Source organism: Lissotriton vulgaris, chromosome 11, assembly GCF_964263255.1.
Source record: "Lissotriton vulgaris chromosome 11, aLisVul1.2, whole genome shotgun sequence".
NCBI lineage: Eukaryota > Metazoa > Chordata > Amphibia > Caudata > Salamandridae > Lissotriton > Lissotriton vulgaris.
The window spans coordinates 141,981,470-142,001,680 of record NC_141699.1 but is presented as its reverse complement, the minus strand read 5'-3'; the positions used below and the strand labels follow the sequence as shown (position 1 = coordinate 142,001,680).

At 46.6% G+C, this 20,211-nt stretch overlaps 1 protein-coding gene across 2 annotated transcripts in view; it reads left to right on the top strand.

Moving 5' to 3' along the window:
- Window positions 1-18,569, top strand: part of CCDC62 (coiled-coil domain containing 62) — a 218,235-nt gene extending 199,666 nt beyond the window's left edge. The window contains exons 12-13 of one of the 2 annotated variants that reach the window (XM_086942944.1): window positions 9,535-9,614; window positions 17,931-18,569. In XM_086942944.1, the coding sequence (XP_086799070.1) occupies window positions 9,535-9,612 (78 nt within the window). In that variant the 3' untranslated portion in view covers window positions 9,613-9,614; window positions 17,931-18,569. The remainder of the gene's footprint in view (window positions 1-9,534; window positions 9,615-17,930) is intronic. The other variant, XM_086942945.1, reaches the window with a different exon arrangement.
- Window positions 18,570-20,211: the final 1,642 nt, after the last annotated feature.

The window sequence follows — 20,211 nt, the reverse complement described above, 5'->3', positions numbered from 1 at the left end:
GCTCATACTTAGGTCAGCTAGTGATGGTCTTGGCAATATCCCTGTGCATCTCACCAGCTACATTAACCACTGTAGCCCCCAAAGCATCCTTAAAACAACCCCCATGGCATGAAAAGTAAACGTTATCACACTGAGCATATAGCGTCCGGCACTCATCTAACTGCCCACCAGAAAAGAGTGCCTGGGGCATTCCGATGTGGCCAAGGACCGACTTCTCCATCCCTGGCATGGAGAAGTGGCAAGGCTTCGAAGATTTTTATTGCAAACATACTCTAAGGGAGATGGATGACGGGAAGTGGGACGGCTTTACTTGTTTTCTACCATAGGCAGCAGCGTTTGATTCATGTCAATCGTTCAGGCACTAATCCCCTAAATAGGTTTACTAAAAAAGACTTACAAGTCAAGTAATGACTCCATTCAGTAGTTCATGTGATGAATTCTCGCCTGTTGGCTTTTGCTATAAAACGTAAGTGGCCCATATAACGCTCAGTATATAAACATTCAGATACAGTTAAGTAAAAAACATCTTTCTGAAAATGGATAGCTATAAATCAGACTAAAAAGGGTCTGAACAAGGACGTGCAGCTGTTGGGATAGGGAGACACAGACACTGCCCTAATGGCATGTTTATTAGTGACCCAAAAGGCAAGTCAGTTGTTTTGTGCATTCTAAACAAGGCCTCAATTGTCGTTACCAAGGGAGCAACATTATGGTCTATTAAGCCATCTTCAAAAGAGGTTCTGGTACAGTGCGCATCCTGAACTGATATATTGCAGGGTTCTCTCAAATGTAATGATCATGGCCAAGTAGGCAGAGAGACCAAGTAATCGCCCAGGGTCACACAGTTTGGTTAATCTAGGAAAGCAGGATTGGACCTGTTTTCTCTGGGTCAGGTCCGCTAGCTGTTTTTTGACCCCCAACACCACAAAAGCTTCTGATTGGCATTGCTTCTAGAGGTGAGATACTCTAATTTAATATGCAAACATCATCTACCTAGGACTGCAGTTTTTATTTAAAAGGTTGAAAGTGTACGGGCAATGCAGTCTGTCTTATATTGAGACACACGGTTTAACCCTACATGTTGTAAAATACTGAATCTTGTCTGGACAGAGCTGATCTTGGACATAAGTAAAGGACCAGAAAATTCAACCGGTTGCTCCAGCTCCCGCAGTCTTGTGACATGTTATTCTTTTTTTTTTATTTTATTTTTTATTCAGGCATAATAAGTAGGACATCATTACAGCAGTACATCAGTTCAAATTTAACTCAAATAATACAATGTTATAAATAAATGAATCGCAGGGTTTGTAATCCAAAGAGACGAAGAATCAACATAGATAGAATTTTAGATAATTATAAATTATACAACAGTATAAACACACTCTAAATCAATTATAAATATGGTCAATAATCACCCAATACCACCAGGGACGATGCTATTTTTCCATTCAGTTATTGGGCACCAAAGCGCATCTCCTCGTAATTTGGATCGTATCCCTCTTGTTTTAAATATTGCAGATTCATATCTATAAGCTGCCAAAAGGCGTGCTAACCACATCTGAAAACTTGGTGGCTCTGCGTCTTTCCATCTCGCAGATAGGATTATCCTGAAAACAGCCATGCCAATAAAAACTAATCTTTCTTCAGCTTTTTCTAGATTTAAGGTAAGGTCATGACCAAAAAGAAATAGGGTTTCCGATTCTGGTATTATGTGTCCCAAAATTTCCTCCCAAAAGGAATTTATCATGGTTTTCAATAATGTCAAACTAGGACAAGTATACAACATATGAGTAAGAGTTGCCGGCCCTTGAGTACATCTTGGGCATAAATCATTGTCTCGTTTACCCCATGTAAATAGTTTAGCAGGACTAAAGTAAAGGTCAAAGATAGTTTTGTACAATTGTGCCTTAAGATTGCTTGCCATCAATAACTTTTGACTCATATTTAGCACCTGGTCTAAATCCACGTTTGGGTTATTCAATTTTAAACACCACTTTTTTTCCGTTTTATCAAGATCATCTTTCTTCATGCTTAAAAGAGTATTATATAGAGTTCCAATTCTAATATTTGTCCTAAAAATTACATCCATAATTTCATACTTATGTAGGCAAATTAGTGATTCCTTGGCTTTTAGTGTGGCAAATATCTGTGCAAACTTCAAAAAATCCCCATTCGGTAAATTATATTTAATTTTTAAATCCAAAAAAGTTGTCATAGTCTTTTATTAGAAAATCACCAATTGTCTTAATTCCTATCTTAGCCCAATGTTTTAAAAAGGCGTCTGAATCCTGTACTTGAATAAAATTAGAGTAAAGAAGTGGTGTATAGCGATTAATTTTCTCAACTTTACTATATTTAGCAATTTTACTCCAAATTTTCCAAACATTGATCATAATTTCACCTTTAAAAGCTTTATAGTTTCTTGTCTCAGTTTTTCGGAGTAACAAGCCTTTTGCTTCCCGCCCAACTATAAGTTCATATATTGACGGTATTTCAACACGCCCCTCTAAGTTCCGTTCGCTATAACCTCTGAGCAATGGCATAAGCTGTTTTAGTTGTGCTGCCCAATAATATAGTTCCATATCTGAAAGAAACACGTTAGTGTTAGATTCCTTACCTTAGAATATCCCCAGGCGTCAGTCTGGATCCGGAAACTTTTGCGTAGCAGTACCCCTGCGCGTCTGTAGGCGTCGTCTGCAGGCGTCCCCTGCGGCTCCGCGTCCGTCGTCGGCGTCGTGCGCCGTGATGACGTCGCTGGAGTACATAGACGCCGCCTCCGCGCGCTGACGTCAGTTCTTCTTTTTTCCGCGCCAGTGGACGCAGATCTGAAGAGCAGTACTCCGGTCTTTGACCAAGTTTTTCGATTGTTTTTTTTTTTTTTCTCTATTGTGCCTGATAGGATGCCTGGGTTTAAGAATTGCGATGACTGTGAGCGCACGATGTCGGTCACAGACCATCACCGCCTCTGCCTCCGGTGTCTGGGCCCCGACCACGACGTGGACTCCTGTGTCGACTGCCGGGCCCTTACCAACAAGGCTAGGCGGGAGCGGTCCCGCAAGCTACTGGAGCTCTGGGTGTCGGCCCCACGTCGGGACCGGGAGCGGTCCCGGTCCGGCCGGAGGTCGAGAGAGCGTTCGAGGGAGCGGTCGCGGAGCCGCGCCGGGCGCTCCGGAAGTCGACACCACTCGTCAGGCTCGTCAGGTAGGAAGCACAAGAAGTCGGGGCGTCGTCATCGTACCCCCGACTCCCCCCGACGCCCGCGCGATGCGGCCGGGGGCTCGGGTGACCCCAACCCCGCGGCTCCGTGAGAGTCGCCGGCGCGGCCTGCCTCATACCCTCCGGTCCCTGGGCATGGCGCGACGCCTGAGGAGATCGAGGCATTCCTCATGGCCATGAGGGCGCTCGCTTCTCCGACGGGGCCTACGGCGCCTTTGGGCCCAGTGCTACCGTCTGGGGGCCCTGGCGGTTCGGGTGTCCCTGCCTCGGCGCCGTCGGGTGCTCCGGCGCCGCCGACGGCTCCGACCCCGGCGCCGCAGGGGCCTTCGGGATCGGCGCCGGCTGGTCTTCCGGCCTCCCCGGCGCCGTTGCCATCGGGGTTACCCCCGACGCCGCCCCCGCGCGGCGCCGGTTCTCCGCTGCCGGTTCCGGCCGGCGGTGGGGTTCCGGCGCCGGCTCCGGGCGGCGCCGTCCCCTTACCTTCTCCGACGCCGGACGCGGCGCCGGACGGGCGTCGCTCGACGCCGGTCCCGGCGCCGATGGGGCCCATGAACCCCGAGGAGCCGGTCTTCATCATTGACTCCGAATACGGAGAGGATGAGGAGTACGGTGAAGGTTGGGAGGGGTCCGAGGACCCTCTGGCTCGCGAGTGCCAGTATGACCCGGACTGGACAGGTGACTTGGGGGATGCCAGTGGTTTGGACGACTCTCCTAACCCTGGTTTGATCTCTCCTCCTTCCGTGGCATCGGTGGAGGGAGCTGCCTATTCTGTGGTGCTGATGAGGGCTGCCAAGGCCTTAAACCTTGAGCTCCCCGTCGCGGCCGTGAGGCCTAACATCCTCACCGAGGTCTTCAAACCGCAGTCATGCCCATTGGAGCCACTGCTGCCGTTTAATGAAGCCTTGTCTGACGTTCTGTTGGGCACGTGGTCCAGGCCCGCTTCAGGTGCGCCTGTTGATCGGAACGTGGCCAGGCGCCACCGTCCTTGTCCGGACGACCCCAAGTACCTGTCTACCCACCCCACTCCTGAGAGTCTGGTGATCCAGGCCTCGACCTCCCAGTCCGCATTCCCGTCGGCCCCGCCCGACCGGGAATCCAAGAGGTATGACCAGTTTGGCAAAAAGGTCTTCTCGTCCATTAGTTTGGGCCTGCGGTCTTGCAACACCGCCTGCCTCTTGGGCCGCTACACCCACTCTGTGTGGGATACGGTCGCGGAGCTGCTGCCAGAATGCCCCATGGAGGTGCGGGCAAAGCTCGGTCAGGCTGTGGCTGAGGGCCGAGATGCAGCGAAATATTCAATTCGGTGTGGTCTTGATACGACCGACTCGCTGGGCAGAGCTATGTCTACGACGGTGGCGATTCGTCGCCACGCCTGGCTGAGATCCGCCAATTTTTCGGCTGATGTCCAGAATACCCTGATGGACATGCCGTTTGATGGCTGTCACCTGTTCGGTGACAAAGCGGACCACGCGCTGGAACGCTTCAAGGACTCCAGGGTCACGGCCAAGTCCTTGGGTCTCTCGACCCAGCGTCAGCAACCGGGTTCGTTTCGTCCCTTTCGTGGCCAAGGAAGGGGCGCCCCCACACGTGCTGCCAGCCACGCGCCGCAACAATCCTTCCAACGCGGTGGCGGCCGTGGAAACCGCCGTGGTGGCGGTCGGGGACAACGGCGGGGTCAGACCACACCTTCCCCCGCAGCATCTACCCCAAAATCCTCCTAGTCCGTGCTTTCGGCCCCATGTGACGCCAGTGGGTGGCAGGGTTCGCCATCACCACGCTCACTGGAGCACGATCACTTCGGACAGGTGGGTGCTGCAAATCGTCCGAAGGGGCTACTCCCTCCCCTTCGAGACCTCTCCTCCAGCCATGCCACCGCAGAACCACCGTGTGTCGGGGGACCACTTGACACTTCTGCAGGAGGAAGTTACGGCCCTCTTGGCCAAGGGGGCCATCGAGCGCGTTCCTGGGCCAGAAGTAGGGCGTGGTTGCTATTCCCACTACTTTCTGGTGCCCAAGAAGGACAAGGGGGGCCTACGTCCTATCTTGGATCTAAGGAACGTCAACGGCTTCCTCCGGAAGGAGAAGTTCAAGATGTTGACGTTAGCTCAGGTCTTGGCTGCTCTAGACCCACAAGACTGGATGGTAGCGTTGGACTTGCAGGACGCCTATTTTCACATCCCCGTCCTGCCGGCCCACCGGCGTTACCTGCGGTTCACGGTAGGCCTGGAGCACTTTCAGTTTATCGTGCTCCCCTTCGGCCTTACCAGCGCCCCACGGGTGTTCACAAAGGTGATGGCGGTGGTCGCAGCCCATCTGCGCAGGTTGGGGGTTTCAGTCTTCCCCTACCTAGACGATTGGTTGTTGAAGGCGGGCTCGCCCCAAACAGTCGTCCACCACCTTCAGATGACGGCAGACCTCTTGCACGACCTGGGGTTCTCCGTCAACGTGCCGAAATCACACCTGTGTCCCTCTCAAAAGCTCCTTTTCATCGGAGCGGTTCTGGACTCGGCGCAGTTTCGGGTTTATCCTCCGGAACGGCGGGTTCGGGATATTCAGGCTTTGATTCCCATCTTTCAGCCGCTATCCCGAGTCTCGGTCAGGTTGACGCTGCGGCTGCTGGGACTGATGGCTTCCTGCATCCTTCTGGTGCATCACGCCAGGTGGCGGATGCGGGCTCTGCAGTGGGACCTGAAGTTTCAGTGGGCCCAGCATCAGGGCAACTTGTCCGACCACGTCTTGATCTCGGAGGGCACTGCGAGACAACTGCAGTGGTGGCTTACGGACCGCGATTGGGTCAGGGGCAAGTCCCTCTCCCTTCCCCGACCGGAGCACGTTGTCGTGACGGACGCGTCCCTCCAGGGCTGGGGTGGCCACTTGGGAGAGGCAGAGATCAGAGGCATCTGGTCTGCGGCGTAGTCCCGGCTCCATATCAATCTGTTGAAGCTGCGGGCGATTCGTCTGGCACTGAAGGCATTCCTCCCCTTTGTCAACGGGAGTGTAGTGCAGGTGTTCACCGACAACACCACCGCCATGTGGTACTGCAACAAACAGGGCGGAGTGGGGTCGTGGACCCTTTGCCAGGAGGCTCTGCGCCTCTGGCAATGGCTGGAACGTCAGGGCGTGACTCTGACGGTTCAACACCTGGCAGGTTCTCTGAACGCCAGGGCGGACGAACTCAGCCGTCGGTGCTCGATGGATCACGAATGGCGTCTGAACTCGGACGTGGCGCGAGGCATCTTTCTGCGATGGGGAGAGCCTTGGTTAGATCTATTCGCCACAGAAGAGAACGCGCAATGTCATCAGTTCTGCGCGTTGGAGTTTCCAAGACGGCACTCGCACGGCGACGCCTTTCGGCGCGAGTGGAGTTGCGGTCTGTTATACGCCTTTCCGCCTATACCACTTCTGCCCAGAGTGCTGAAGAAGATCAGGCGCGACCGGGCCCAAGTTATCCTTGTGGCTCAGGACTGGGCTCGAAGGTACTGGTATCCCGAGCTACTCAGCATGTCAGTCGGTCCCCCGATCCGCCTGCCCCTTCAGGAGGACCTTCTGTCGCAGCAGCAGGGGACGGTCCTCCACCCGAACCTGTCCAGTCTCCACCTCCATGCTTGGAGATTGAGCGGCGGCAGTTGAGGCCATTTGACTTGCCTCCTGAAGTCTGTGATGTTATTCTGGCAGCCAGGCGTCCCTCCACTAAGTCGGTATACGCCTGTCGGTGGAACAGATTTGTGGCATGGTGCACAGCAAAGGCTGTGGACCCTCTTTCTGCCCCTCTTTCGGAGGTTCTTCTGTTTCTTCTTTCTCTTGCCCAGCAGGGCTCTGCTCTGGGCACTATCAAGGGCTACCTTTCTGCCCTTTCAGCCTTCTTGAGGCTTCCTGATCAGCCTTCTTTGTTCAAATCCCCGATTGTAACTCGATTCTTGAAGGGCATCACTCACATGTTTCCACCTGTTCCGTTTGTGATGCCTCAGTGGGATTTGAACCTGGTTCTGACTTTCCTGATGTGTGCTCCCTTTGAGCCCCTTCATTCTTGTCCTCTCCGTCTCCTGACTTTAAAGACGGCTTTCCTGGTTGCCATCACCTCTGCCAGGAGGGTGAGTGAGCTCCAGGCTCTTTCTGTCCAACCTCCTTTCCTGTCCATTCATCCTGACAAGGTGGTTCTGAGGACTAGACCTTCTTTCCTGCCCAAGGTTGTTTCGGCCTTTCACATCGGGCAGTCCATCACCCTCCCTTCCTTCTTCCCGCCTCCGCATCCTTCAAAGGATGAAGAGCGGCTCCATCGTCTGGACCCAAAACGTGCGCTTTCATTTTACATGGATCGCACACGCCAGTTCCGGGTGGATGACCAACTGTTTGTTGGCTACGTGGGTGCGAAGAAGGGACGGGCGGTCTGTAAACGAACCATCTCTCGATGGGTCGTCCTCTGCATCAAAGCGTGCTACTCTTTGGCTCGGAAGGAGCCTCCTGTTGGGCTGAGGGCCCATTCCACTCGGGCCACGGCGGCTACTACTGCCCTGGGCCGGGGAGTCCCCTTGCAGGACATTTGCCAAGCAGCTACGTGGGCCTCGCTGCACACCTTTGCGAGGCACTACTGCCTGGACAGTCAAGTCCGGAGGGATGGCTTCTTTGGCCGTTCTGTCCTCCAGGACTTTCTGGTGTAGTTTGTATTGGTTCGCAGACCCGCCACCGGGGTTGGTATTGCTGGGGTATGTATTCTAAGGTAAGGAATCTAACACTAACGTGTTTCTTTCAGATGAACAAGTTACTTACCTTCGGTAACGATATATCTGTAAGAAACATTAGTTAGTGTTAGATTCCTTACCGAACCCACCCATCCTCCCCGTTCTGCGAACTGATACCTAGGGTTAAGGTCATCCCTTTCAGGGCCCTAGTTTTTACTTGGCACCAGTGTTGGTTCTCTCATGGCTCTGCGTCTCCTGGCGCGGAAATGCTGTGTGCAAAGAACTGACGTCAGCGCGCGGAGGCGGCGTCTATGTACTCCAGCGACGTCATCACGGCGCACGACGCCGACGACGGACGCGGAGCCGCAGGGGACGCCTGCAGACGACGCCTACCGACGCGCAGGGGTACTGCTACGCAAAAGTTTCCGGATCCAGACTGACGCCTGGGGATATTCTAAGGTAAGGAATCTAACACTAACTAATGTTTCTTACAGATATATCGTTACCGAAGGTAAGTAACTTGTTCATTAGGTATAGTAAGACCGCCTTTCTCGATAGGCAGAGACAGTAGTTCAATAGATCTCCTAATTTTTCCATTCTGCCACACAAACTTAGATATAAGTGAGTTAATCGCTGCTAAAACCTCCTTTTTAATGGCTAGCGGTATTGCTCTAAATAAATAGAGACACCTGGGTAGCGTATTCATTTTAACATAATTAACTCTCCCTATAATAGACAGATGAAGGCTATTGACCCTTTTAAAGTCGTTCTCAATTTTTTTCAGTAATGGATCAAAATTAATTTGTGAGATTGTTTTAGTGTTTGCACAAAGTTCAGTGCCCAGATAAGTAGCTTTTTCAACTCTTCGAGGATCAATGCAAACTGTGTCGGGTGTGCTTATTATAATCGTCTTTCCTTTGTTAAGGGAATACCCAGAGTAAGTCCCAAATTCCGACGTAATTACCTCTATTTCATGAATAGCTTCTGTAGGATCAGGTGTGACTATCGCAATATCGTCAGCATATGCCAGTACTTTCGTTTCAAACTGATAACTAACAATCGGTTTAATAATAGTGCTCTCTAATAATTTCACAATAAGAGGGTTGATATATAAAGCAAATAACAGGGGTGAGCATGGACAACCTTGTCTAGTACCTCTTGTTATATTAATAGATTCAGAGAATAATCCGGCCGCGAGGACTTTCGCTTTGGGACGTGATACATTGATTTTATTGAGTTAATAAATTTGGGGCCAAAATTATTGCGTGCCATAACTTCCCATAGAAATTTCCAGGTGACACGATCGAAAGCTTTCTCAGCATCCAGTAAAATCATAGACTTTCGCTCCCCCTTAGCTGTCATGACGTCAAATAAGGCAATTGCCCTACGGATGTGTTCAGTGGTTCCCTTTCCAGGGATAAAACCATGTTGCCATGGGGAGGCGAGCTGTTCTATGACCCCACTGAGCCTGAGTGCTAGGACTTTTGCATATAATTTGGAATCCGAATTAATAAGGGATATAGGGCGATATGATGTGAGAAGCTCTGGGGATTTTCCCTTTTTTGGAAAGACATGTTATTCATAGGCCTCTGTTCTCAATTTCTTTCTTAAGCTTCATAGTTCTGTGTTCCTTCTGCAGACTGTAGAGCTCCCCCTGAAAACCCATCCACAAGATGCTGAACATTCCGGTGACAAGCCTCAAGCGTATTCTACATGATGGTAGGTAGGTGAAGTTGTCCATTCTTATTTCATAGTGGTCCACATTGTCAAAGAGTAATTTCACAGTAAGGATTAAATGTCCGAGCTGGAAGCTTTGAGAAGATACATCATGTTAGATTGAGCAAACTGGAATAGTACCAAATTGTATCTGCCCTGCCTGGAAGACTAACAAGGCTATTATTCAGGTTGTGCTGCTCTGCTGCTGCGAGGCAGAGGTGTTTTAAGACCTGGTCAAAGTAGACAAATTGCCTAAGGCCCCCACCTTCCAAGGGACCACCACAAGGACGGCTTTAGAAGGGTGCGTACTGTGCGAGAAAAATCTATATTAAGTGGTCTAGTGGAAGTTTTTGACTCGCCATAAAGTAGCGCCGTGTTAATATGCCCGCTGCAAAGAAAGATCTGTATTTTATTTAGGTAGCTGAGTGAATTAGTTACCTGCACTTTAAAACAAATGAAATATATGTGAAAGGGGCGACGGAGATGTTGGAAAAAAAGATTACCGCACCAGGTGCTACCAGTGCTAAAGCCGGCCCTGGACCACGAGGTAAAATGAGTGAGACAGTCTAAAATTGTTTTTTTTTATTTGACAGCCGAGAATGTGAAACAGAAACAGAGGGCCGGATTAACTAAGGGTTTACGCTGCAACAATGTTAAGCAAAGGGACGCAAGCGCTTGCAAGGGTATTTACAGCCTGATTCATCATTTTTAAATCCGGTCGCAAAGGGCCAGATTCTGAGAATCTGGCCCTTTGCGAGCGGTATTTTTGCATTTGGGATTCATCATCCCAAATGCAAAAATCGCTATTTAAGAATTCGCATATTTGCGAGGAATAGCATTTAAGGAATCTCTATTAGAGATTCCTTAAATGCTATTCTTGAAACATTTTTAAATTGCGAAATCGCAAAAATTTCCCGCTATTTACCGCGAGGTCAAACCTCGTGGTAAATAGCGGAAACTTAGAAAAATGCATTTAAATGCATTTTTCTAAGTTTCATGTTAGACACACACATGTCCTTGGGACATGTGTGTGCGCAACACCAATGTAGCATACATTTCAGGGATGCTACAGGGTGTCCTTTGGACACCCCTGCACCCTTGAAATCGCAATTTCAATATGCGAATCGCTAATTGCGATTCGCACATTGAAATGTCTTCCCATTCATTCCTATGGGCCCTTGGGCCCATAGGAATGAATGGGGAGATATTCCTTAATTGCGATTAGCAATTTGCTAATCGCAATTAAGGAATAATTAGAAATCGCAATTTATTTAGCAATTTCTTGGTGAATAACATTTTGCTATTCCTTAATAGCGATTCCTTAACAATCGCTATTAAGGAATAGCAAATACTGACCTTGATGAATCAGGCTGTTTCTTTCTAGCACAAAAGGAATTGTGCGATTGAAATGTGCACTTTCTAGTGCAAATAGCACTTTGCATCAAGAGGGTATTACTCGGGGGTAACTTGGGAGTATTACTGCACACGGCCATAGTTTTGATGCCAAGCCTGATCTACTAAGATAGCCATGCCAGGCTTTGCATCAGAGAACACTGCCTGCTTGAAGCGGGTGCTAACATGGAGCATTGTTTTAATTTCTCTGAATGCTCCACAAATTGCATGCGCTGCACTGTACAGCACAATTTGTGGAATATTTCAGAAATTATCTTGCAATAGGATTTTGTACTGAAGGTGTTCTACCAGTACAACTCCTGTGTTAGCATGCACACACCCCTGTACGTGGTGCAAAGGTAGTTTGTGGCACTAGGCACAGAGTTAGTGCGCAGAAGCAGGTCATTTTAAGAACTATGTGTTGTATTCTCTGCCTTACTTTACTTAGTGCTGTAGCCCTATGTCGCAGCTCTATGTTCTAATGCTTGTATCATTTCTGTTAGAATGTTCTATGGTTGCCTTGTTGCTGGGTTTGTTAAATTCAAAAGGTTTGGAGGGCGGTTGCATCTGGATGGAGATCTGCCTGTGTCTCCTGTCTGCTGTGTAGCCTACAACCAATAAAGTTGTGGAACCATCTTCATCATGCCTGCTTCATTACTACAAATTTGTGTCGACGAGGATGGGATACGAACCCACACGTGCAAAACAAAATGGATTAGCATTGTTTTGTAGCTTCACTCGATTTACTGGAACATGATCTTGGCACAGGGGAGAACTGGTTGAGTGCTCTTAGCAATGATGATGTCTTGCAGCAAGTGTGTGAGTTTGTCAGGTGTGGATGGCCCAGAGAGCGTGTTCTTTCTCCACGTCTCCAACCTTTTTGGAAGGCTGAGTAAGAAATTTCTCTAGAAGGTGGAGTTTTGCTACGCTCAGAAAAACTTATTCTCCTGCAGAGCCTCAGAAAAGGGATTATTGCCAAAGCTCATGATGGACATTTGGGTTCTACATTTACAAAGCAACGTATTTGTGAGGTTTTCTGGTGGCCCTCTAATGATGCTGAAATCAATGATGTGGTTGATATGTGTGTTGTGTGCCGTACAGCTGACAAGGGGTTGAAAGTGTCGACCCCACCTCTCGTTCCTTTCGAGTGTCCATCTGGAACTTGGACTAAAGCTCTTAAACCATCTTCATCATGTCTGCTTCATTACTACACTTTCTATGGCTCTGTGCTGCACTCTCACCCTAGTGCAACACAGTGTTTCAACTTTGGTTGCTTCACTTCTTTGCACAAAAAAATAATAATCTGCCCCTTACTGTGCTGGTTTATCCTATCCTATCCTGCACTGCCCAGCCTTAACCCTCACACTCTCAGGCAGTTGACAATTACACTGAAAAATAATCTTTGTCATTTCTGTCTCCTTAATTCACCTCAACTCCTCTAACTTAATCCCTCTCCTAATCTCTGTGTATCTATGCTTCTCTGTGTATCTACATTCTGTCCATCTCTGTTACCTCACTTATATCTTCCTCACCTCTTTAAAAACAACCAGTATACCTCACTCAACTTCATCTCTGTCTGCCTTTCTCATGACTTGTCACTCTGTCACTCAATGTCTATATTGTGTGATCACCTCTCTCTACGTCAACTCTCTGCCTCATCTCTCTCTCTACCTCATCTCGCAGTCTGACTTCACTGACTTTTTCTATCTAACCTCTTAGTATCTATCTTCCTCCTACTTTACTCTCACATAGCCTCATCCCTGTCTTTGCCTCACCTTACATGTTTTCACCCTTTCCCCGTCTCACCCCACCTCACGTCTCTAGCTCATTTTTCTCTCCACTTCACATCTCTCCGACTGCCTCACCTTTAGCCTTCCACATTCTCTCTCTCTCTATACCTAACTTCACTACCAAACCTATCAATGTATCTCCTCATTTGTTTACTACCTCACCTCTCCACCTCCCCTTTTTCATTCCACCTATTCCTTACTTTTTAAATATCTGACCCCTTTCTCGCTACCTCTGTTCTTCTACTCCTTTTTCTCTATCAACTCCTCCTTCTCTTTCCCTCCCTCTCTCTATCAGTCTCGCACACAAGCAAATCTTTTTCCTGACCTTTTTCTCTACTATAAGTCGTTCTCCATCTTAACTATCTCCCTCCACATCTTTCTTTATACATGTCTTCCTCACCATCTCTTCCTCTATCTCACAATTCTCTACCTCTGTACAAACTTCCCCTTTCTTACTGTATGTTATGCATGCTTCTCAGCTTCCTTTTTTCACTGTACACTGCATTTATCTTATCTACCCTTGGCCTCTATTTCTTCCTTTCTCTCCTCCCCCATTACTCTCATTACCTGACCCGTTTTTCTGTACTGCTTCTCCTTTTGCTCTCTTGTCCTTGAACCTCTTTGCTTTTCCTCTTGTCTCTCTGTCTACGTCTACCTTTCGTTACCTTTACCTTTTTCTCATGTGTCTTTTTCTAGATTACCTATCTCTCATCATATTTTTAAGTGTATGGAATGCAAAGCAGGACCCAAATACATCAAAAAGCGTGTCAGCTCCATGAAACCCATTCATGGGTGTATGGCTGAGGCTGGAGCAAGAAGTGAGTGTTAGACTTCCTTGAGGATCCTCGCAGAGGTGCTAAGAGTCGGTGAGTGATAAATAGATAGTGGTAAGCACCCCTTCACAACCATACCACCCTCATGGCATCCACCTGGTTGCAACGGAGAGGCAAACACCAGATTTGAGCCCTATCCTGATGGAGGGGAGCTGTGTGATCATAATGGGGTCATTTGGGAGAGAGGTGAAGATTAGCCAGGGGGCACATCGACTAAGACCCAAGGAAACACAGGACGGTTTAATTGACACAAAGGCCTCCTCTGAGTCGCCTGCCCATCCGTGCTGAAGAGGCTGGCTTTGGTGGCTGGAGGCCTCACACACACACAATGACCCGAGGCTTGGGCGGAAGCCTGATCCGAGGGTCTATGAGTGGGAAGTGCCAGGAGTAAGCATCGACCTTAAGCCTGAGACCACACTGGAGTGCCCTGGACACAGCTAGTGAGTGTGCAGAAGCCCTCCCCTCTTGTTTTCTTTTTTTCCATGCTTGCCAGTCTGGCACTTTCACTGATTGTGAAATCTTTCATAAAAATATATATTATTGGTTAATGCTTTGTCATTTTGACCGACCACCCTATACTTATCTTAATCTAAATTGCCTCCATACTAGTTCTCTCTCTATGGAATTTTACATTGTACTTTATTTCCAGAACTCAATTAAATATATTTCCTTTTAATGCTCTCATTTTAAATTCTATAAATATTATCGTTCTGCCCTGATCCAGACATATTTGGGCATAAACCACAAATATATTCTTACCAAACACTTCTTTTAAAACTTAAACAGCTAAGCCCTTAGGAAGCGACCAGTTGTATGTGGTTAACCTCTGTCACCTGTATTAGATTTGTAGATCTGGGGCCCGGGACTATGAAATGCTACTCCAGGCCCAACAGAGTCTGAACTGCACCATTATTCCTTGCTTAGCTATCCATCAAACCTTGAGTGCTTCCTGGCCACTCTGTATTTTCGGGTACCTCTGGTTCACTCTCGCAGCCCCTTTTTTCTAGTCAAAGATTTGACACTCTTGGGAGAATATACCTGCTGTTAAAGAGTTTTTAACCCTTCGATGAAGAGGTAGTTCCTTCTCTCTGGTCTCACAAGTAAAGTAGATAGATCAATGAGGAATGCTCTTTGCTCATCGAGCTGTTGCTGAACCATACCATGATCTTTGCATTGGGCTACATGAAATGGTCCCTCTTGTTGTGAGCCATTTGCAACGTTTCTGCAATACAGATCTTTTTACTGTGAAACATTCTTCAACTTTCACTGAGGGGTGGTTGTGTAACATAGGACAACTTCCTTAATTAGCTCTGCACTCCAAAATAGACATTTCAGTGTGCTGGGAAATATAAATGGGAGATGCATGGATTCAAATTCTTCAGAAATGCAATGGATTTTGCAGAGCGACCTCTCAGGTGGACGATGATACTGAATTATTCAGTCTGCATCTTTGGTAACATGCTTTGTCGAAGTAGATGAGGAACTTTTTATCATATTTTGAGACAGTCTGTTTCACCCCAAAATTAATCACTAACACTGCATCTGCACCGCCTGTCATAGAGCGATTTCTAGTTGTGATTGCTTCGATGGGATATAATAGCATTCTGCAGTCTGTGAATGCACCTTCTCATAGTTTGACAGATGTGAAGGAATCCAGAAGATTGGTAGAGAGTTTCTAGTTATCATGGGGTGCTTCTAGTTCTTGCAGATGTTGGCCTCTACACACTTAACTGGAAAGAAGTATGTGCTAAATTCAACCTACATATTTAATTTAATGCAAACAATAGCGGAACATTGATGCTGAAAAACAACCCCAATGTCTATAAAGGATGAATTTACATTGCTATTTATCATCGCCTCCCCTTTGAAACTTAGTATTCAAAATTTCTAATCCCCCATCCACCGCTCTGGGTATACAAAGACATATCCAAAATGTGCCCCTCAAATCTCCTTATGTAGCTAATCTATCAAAGACCCTTAGGGTATAACCCACTGATTTTCTCATAGGGGTAAATATCATTTTATCACTACCAGATTGGCCATAAGGTGTATTGTGTATATTTTTACCTAAAATCCTTTCTCTCATATAGCCTGTTCAGTAACCTGAACAGTAAACCATCGAACAGACATATATCTGAGAATGTCATTCAATGGAAGACTACCACCAATTTATGTAGCCTGCAAATTAAAAACATGTTTTATAGTCTTTTCAAAGACTCAATTTTTCATATTCCTGAACCCGTATTAGTATACTAACTTCATCACTTAACTTGCAGCAAATGTCTTGCTCATTCGTCAGGAAATACCACTCCAGTAACTTTAAAATTCTTCAAAAACATACACAACTAGTACCATCCCCATAAATATCCCCTGTACTCCAGATATTCATTTCTCAAAGGGGCAGCTGAGAAAATGGTCAAGTAGCCATGCTCTAACCAGTATTCAGGAGCAATATGTCCAGATCTGTTTCTCACAACAGTGCTCCTTATGTATGAAACAGGAACTATCATAGTGGCAGAAAGCTGGGGTTCTCAGGGACAGCCATTGTTTAAGGAGTGCAAGGTAAGGCATGAGGAAACCTGGTATGAACACCTTCATTCCAGTTAAAAAAAACTGTCCTGGATGGGAAACGTGCTCCGTGAGCGGCTCATAGACTGCTGTATCATTAATGGCTACCTGTGGGGTTCGGCACCAGCGAGTTTTTCTCCTTGCTAGAGAAATTCTTGATATTGCAGCAGCAGGCTACCTATAGAGAGAAGAGCAGTTAGACTTTTCGTGGACCAAAGAAGGCCCTACATTCCCCACGCATCCTTACCAACTGTAGGTCTTGAGCACAAAGAATGTACCTTACTCGTTTTTTCTTCAGGACTGTACTCCTACGCTGTTGGTGTATAACAGTGGTGCCCATATATGGTGTGAGGTCTGTGTGGCGGATAAGCGTAGTATGCATGTCTGTAGGTCATTACGCCCTCCGTTTCGAATGTAGTAGATTGATAAGGCTACACTGTTGATGCTGGGGGATAGTGAGGCAACATGGGCTGCAAACTCCTAGGAAAGGCTGCAAGGCCTGGTCTTGTGATATGAGCAGGCGAGAAACCACACGTTGTCTGCTGTGTGATAACTAGCTGAATCTGAATGTGGCAGAGACATTGTGAAATCTGCAGGAAAAACAGCAATAAAATAGGGCTGCATTAATCTCTCTAAAAGATCAATGTTGATTTGCTAGTGCCACAACGTTTCTGAAGTAAGATGTACCTCTAACCCAGTGGTCCACTGTCGGTGAATGAGTGGTTTCCTTTATGGGGGTGGCCTGCCAATCATGGGCAGAAAAGAGAGTGTTCTACTAGATTCTTGCTAGCATAGACAGCGCGAGCAGATCGTGAAGGCAGATGAATGTCTTTCTCCAAGCTGAAGGCAGGTCCATGGTTAGCAATCCACAGAAAGCAATCTGTTGCAACATGAGTTTCTACCTGGCTGCCTATGGAAGGAGAGTGGTGCCTTTAGAACACTCTGAACACAATTTCCTGAACAGAGGCACACTTTATATGCTATAATACCAAGAATGGATGTCAAGAGAAACAGACAATCTACCTTAATCTGAATTCTTACCAGTCCAGAATCTAAATTAGCTAAATTACCCAGCTAGGACTATGCCAGGTGGGCTGCAGGATTTTTTAAATATGGAGGTGACTGGAGCTCAACTTTAGCTCAAGTGGAGGTTCCTCAGCATGTCTGATGCTTAAGAGCTGGAGACCTGTGTGCATGTGTTGATCTTCTAGTGCCTTTAAACTACCAGGGCCACAGTGAAGGTCGAGCATCCTCGCTAGTGGCCAGATTGAGTAAGATCTCTGCCCCCTTGCCTGGCTGGGGCTGTCTGTCGTCTGTTGCTCAGCAGTCACCAGCAGATCCTCATAAACCCTGTGGCCTTCCCTCGCATGGGAAGAGACTACAGAAGGAAAGAGGGCTGAACACTTCTTCTGCCTCTAAGAGCTGCAACACATCAAAGCGGGATGTAGTGCTGAAATTGTCAGGAACAGATGAACTTCCAGCAAGACATCAACATCCCCTTGCTTGAGGGTAACACTACCTGTCTACTGGCATGTAGAGCAGTCTCAGTTAAATGAGGGCAAATAACTACTGTTGTTGTCTTGCTCTGTAGTTAGAATTTGCTGTGTTACCATATCAGTTGGAGTTGTCACTGATGTGAATGATTTATTTGCATGGTATTTTAACTGTAACGCACTGCTATTATCCAATAAGATTTAGACTGACCTATTTATTGTATGCATCTCTTCTACTTGCAGGATATTGGTTTGATTCTGGATGGAGAGGGCCAGAGACTGAATTCTCAAGAAGGCAACTAACTATACGTAAAAAGTCTAGAATGTGGCTTTGGCTCCTGGATGAACGAGGCTTAATACAAGCCCTCTTATTTTAAGCTATAAAAGTGCCAAATGGACATTTATTAATCCAGGACTTTGTCTTTGAAGTACATTTGTAAAGAACATCGGTTCTGGTGTAATGTATGCATGCTATCGTATGATCTCATGTTTTATAAATTAAGGCTTCAATTATTTTTTTAACATAGCTAATGACAATATTATTCACTGATAATGTATTTTTTACTTTTATCACTTTGTCATATTCGTATTACTTTAGATCTTACATTTTTGTATGTAAATCACTACAAATGATATAATGCCTCAACATATCATGGATTGAGCACTGCTGTTTCTATATCTGATGTTCGAGGGAGCAATGTTATAGAAAGGCTGACTAAAACTACTTCATGGAGCTTACTATCAAATACCAGTATTTTAAATAGGCAATGTTTTAAAATGGCAGGTTTTTGTCATTATTTTACAATTTATTTTTATCTAAAAAAATTGAAATATTTTAAAATATATATATTCATCCATAGCAGTAAACGAAAAAACATGTTTTATATCAGTGTAATTGTCGGTCCTTGTTTTCTATAGACTCATTCTCCGTTAGCAGATGTGGTCCAAGACCACAGGCATGTAGCCGAAGTCTGAGCTCTGTGTCTTGTGCTGTTAAATGCAGCAGAGTACTTTAGGAACTGGCGTGTTCTACTCCACTCCAGGCTCAACTGTACATCACCAGCCATCTCCAGTGCTAGGATTTCAGAACTGGAACACAAGTCAGTTTTGGAGAATGTCAAAAGCCACCAAGAGGCAAATTATGGCAGATGATCGACTTGTGGTCAGTCATGCCAGTTTAAAATCTCTGTAATATAATGGTGATTATCGTAGCTTTAGTGAAAGAGCAGTTTTGATTTTATTAAAGGAACGGAGGAGAGTATTATGCATTCTTTTCTTGCATTTAATTTGATAGCAGCCAAGAAGAAAGAATAGTACCCATCAATCAACGTGAAAAGAACTACAATAAACATCACAGTGACCGAATCCCAACAGAGAACAGTACACACCATAACTTTCTTGACTGAGAGCAACAAGCCCTCTTTTCTTCCATAGCAGTTCAAGAACTCGTAGACATGGGTATAATAATCAATTCAATTGAAAACTGCAACAACAAAGTGCAAAAGTCGTTGATAACTTCCATTAGAAGAAAGGAATGTTGATTCCACGATGTCGATCCATCAGAGATATCTAATACATGTTATTTACAGTACAAACCTTTGTGACTGGATTGATCATCTCACGAGTAGTTCCATTTCGAAAATTGTCTTCAAGCCAGTTGGTTAGCGGAAACTGTAGGCACTATTGAAGCAAAAGGGAAGACTGAATATAATTAATGTGATGGAGTAATACTAGCCTCTGTGTCTTCAATAAAATCAAGATTTTCTTCACTAAAGGTAAGAAAGACAAGACCCGAGAACCTTATTATGCTTATTTAAAGCATTGCAATGACAGAATCTGCAACATCAGAGATTGGGTTTGGAATAGAAAGTAGATGCAGTGGGCCAGTCAGCTGATTTCAGAATGTCACCCAAACCTACCCCAGGCCAAAAAGCTTTGGACGCCATAGGGGCTCTTGTCAAGTCAAGTCAAGTCAAGTCATAGAATTTATATAGCGCACTACATACCCAGAGGGTTTCAAGGCGCTTAGGAAAGGGAGGAGGATTACTTGTCAAATATCCACGTTTTGAGTTGCTTTCTGAATGCTAGGTGGTTCTGGGTGAGGCGAAGGTAGGCGGGGAGTGAGTTCCATGTTTTAGCAGCCAGGTATGAAAAGGATCTGCCTCCCATGGTGGTCTTGTTGATGCGAGGTACAGTGGCGAGGGCTTGGCTGGAAGAACGTAGTTGGCGGGAGGGGGTGTAGAAGGACAGTCGTGAGTTGAGGCATTCTGGACCGATGTCGTAGAGTGATTTGTGTGCATGGGTAAGCAGTCGGAAAGTGATCCTCTTATTGACGGGTAGCCAGTGGGGGTCTTTAAGGTGACCAGAGATGTGTTCGTTGCGTGGGATGTCTAATATGAGTCTGGCTGAGGCGTTTTGGATTCGTTGGAGTTTCTTCTGGAGTTTTGCGGTAGTACCTGCGTAGAGGGTGTTTCCGTAGTCCAGTCGGCTCGTGACCAGAGCGTGGGTGACTGTTTTCCTTGTT